The following is a 2500-nucleotide window of genomic DNA, read 5'->3' on the forward strand; positions in this document are numbered from 1 at the left end:
TTACCACAGTCAAATAAGTAGCCTTGAGAACCGATGGTTCTGGAGCCTAATGGCCCATCCGTTTTCCGTAGCGTGAGGCGGCTTGATGTACAAGTACACCCCCCCTGGACATGACGCTGGTACGTCGCAGGGTCTTACCCCCCAATCCAACCCTTAATGCTGAGTGCCAAACAGGGAGGCCCAGGGTTCAACATTAACGCAACAACAGACGGCGCAGGCGCCAGACCAGACTAGATGATCGTGGAGTGAAGATATTCTTAAAGCGTACGCTCCTGTTGATCACCCACCGCATCGCGTACGCTATAAATAATATCTTCACTCCACGATCATCTAGTCTGGTCTGGCGCCTGTTGTTCTTCCTGCACACAGGTAAACATATCCAGGTAAACATATTTACTTAATGACGATATATCTGTCATTTATTTAATTCAGCGTTTCCACAAGACTGCTATGAACGTTCTGCTGAAGACTGTCGAAGAAACACCGGCGATGTCCCGGTCGCTCGGAATCAAACGCCCCGCTTGAATCCCCCTGCTCGTATCGACAGAGAACACACACCTTTTAAACGATCTATCTCAACCCGGCTTTTAGCAGAGACGGGCACTTGCTCGCTTCGATGTTGTTTATCGGCGACTCTGCACTTATTGGGGGTTTTATGGTGTATATATCACCTCTAGGACAGAGAGGTGGTTGTGGAGAACTCTCTGCATTATCAAACGAGACTGTATCAATAATGTTTTGTGTCCGAATTTATTTGTAGTCAATAAAATTCGTCCCTTGGGGACTCTTGATTCTGTCTGGCTAGGCTTGGTAATACTGATCCAGTGTGTGTGTGTGTGCGTGTGCGTGTGTGTGTGTGTGTATGTGTGTACCTTGGCACACTGCATGTGGTTGCAACCCTCATTCTTCTGGATGGGGGACTTGCAGTTGGCACAGGGTTTAGAGTTCGTCAGCAGCCACAGGCAGTTAGCAGCGTCCTCGTATGCCTCCCCGACTCCTGCCACTGTGGACACACACACACACACACACACACACACACACACGCACGATCAGCACGAACACACATACTGAAGCTAATCAAAGGCGCTCACACACACACACACACACACACACCAGAGATCAGCACAAACACACACACACAGCTCTAGCTGAACAAAGACACCCACACACACTCAAGCTGAGCAGAAACACACACGCACGCACACTCACACACACTCACGCACGCACACTCACACACACACACACACACACACACACACACACACACACACACAAACACACACACACACACACACACAAGGACCCTCCTCCACACTCACGCTCCTCTGGCTTCATCTCGGCCACCTTCCTCAGCCACAGCCTCCAGGTCTGACAGTCGCAGGGCTCATGGGCCTCGCCCAGGCACTCCCTGCAGAGACACACACTGTTACCTGATCACGTGTGTGTGTGGGTGTGTGTGTGTGTGTGTGTGTGTGTATGTATAGTGTGTGTACCAGCAGAAGAGGTGTGTGTGTGTGTGTGTGTATATACAGTGTGTGTGTGTGTGTGTGTGTGTGTGTGTGTGTGTGTGTGTGTGTGTGTGTATGTATAGTGTGTGTACCAGCAGAAGAGGTGTGTGTGTGTGTGTGTGTATACAGTGTGTGTGTGTGTGTGTGTGTGTGTGTGTGTGTGTGTGTGTGTGTGCGTGCGTACCAGCAGAAGAGGTGTGTGTGTGTGTGTGTGTATACAATGTGTGTGTGTGTGTGTGTGTGTACCAGCAAAAGAGGTGTGTGTGTGTGTGTACCAGCAGAAGAGGTGTGTGTGTGTGTATGTGTATGTGTGTATATACAGTGTGTGTACCAGCAGAAGAGGTGTGTGTGTGTATACAGTGTGTGTGTGTGTACCAGCAGAAGAGGTGTCTGTGTGTGTATGTATAGTGTGTGTGTGTGTGTGTGTGTGTGTACCAGCAGAACAGGTGTCCCTTGCCACAGTCGACGGCGGGGGAGGGCAGCAGGGGGAAGGTGTGCTGGTCAGAGTCTCCGGGGCCGGGCCGCGTCAGACGCACCGCGCGCTCACACCGCACCGCAGGACACCACCGGATGGCTGGGTTGTTCTCCACAAACGCCTGGAGGGGAGGGGGAGGGAGGGAGAGAGGGAGGGAGGAGAGGGGGGAGGGAGGGAGGAGAGGGGGGAGGGAGGGAGGAGAGGGGGGGAGGGAGGGAGGGGAGGGGAGAGAGGGAGAGAGAAAAAGGAAAGAGAGAGAGGAGGAGAGATAGAGAGATAGAGAGTTATCAGAAGAGAGGCACTTTGCCTTGGGTTTATTTATCTAGGTGAGTCACATTAAGATAATAAATAAATAAATAAAACAGCCAGAGAAACCTGGGGGGGTATTCCATCAATGTCGCTCAAGGACAATCCAGGCTTATTTTGTGATAAGTTTTGCGACACTTATAAAAAAACATTTGGGCTTATTCTGATAGGTTACGCTTATACAAAATAAGCCTGGATTTTCCTTGAGCGA

General features: G+C 50.8%; 1 protein-coding gene across 1 annotated transcript in view; it reads right to left on the minus strand.

Annotated features, from left to right (window-relative positions):
* The window catches only part of LOC308153987 (ankyrin repeat and IBR domain-containing protein 1-like), a gene marked incomplete at both ends in the record, with an annotated part of 23086 nt that overhangs the window by 9749 nt on the left and 10837 nt on the right, over nucleotides 1-2500 (minus strand). The window contains 3 exons of the mRNA XM_080527168.1: nucleotides 873-1003; nucleotides 1320-1408; nucleotides 1944-2104. Coding sequence (XP_080383294.1) covers nucleotides 873-1003; nucleotides 1320-1408; nucleotides 1944-2104 — 381 coding nt within the window. The remainder of the gene's footprint in view (nucleotides 1-872; nucleotides 1004-1319; nucleotides 1409-1943; nucleotides 2105-2500) is intronic.

The sequence above is a fragment of the Nansenia antarctica genome (assembly GCF_963989245.1).
Source record: "Nansenia antarctica genome assembly, chromosome: 3".
NCBI classification, from domain to species: domain Eukaryota; kingdom Metazoa; phylum Chordata; class Actinopteri; order Argentiniformes; family Microstomatidae; genus Nansenia; species Nansenia antarctica.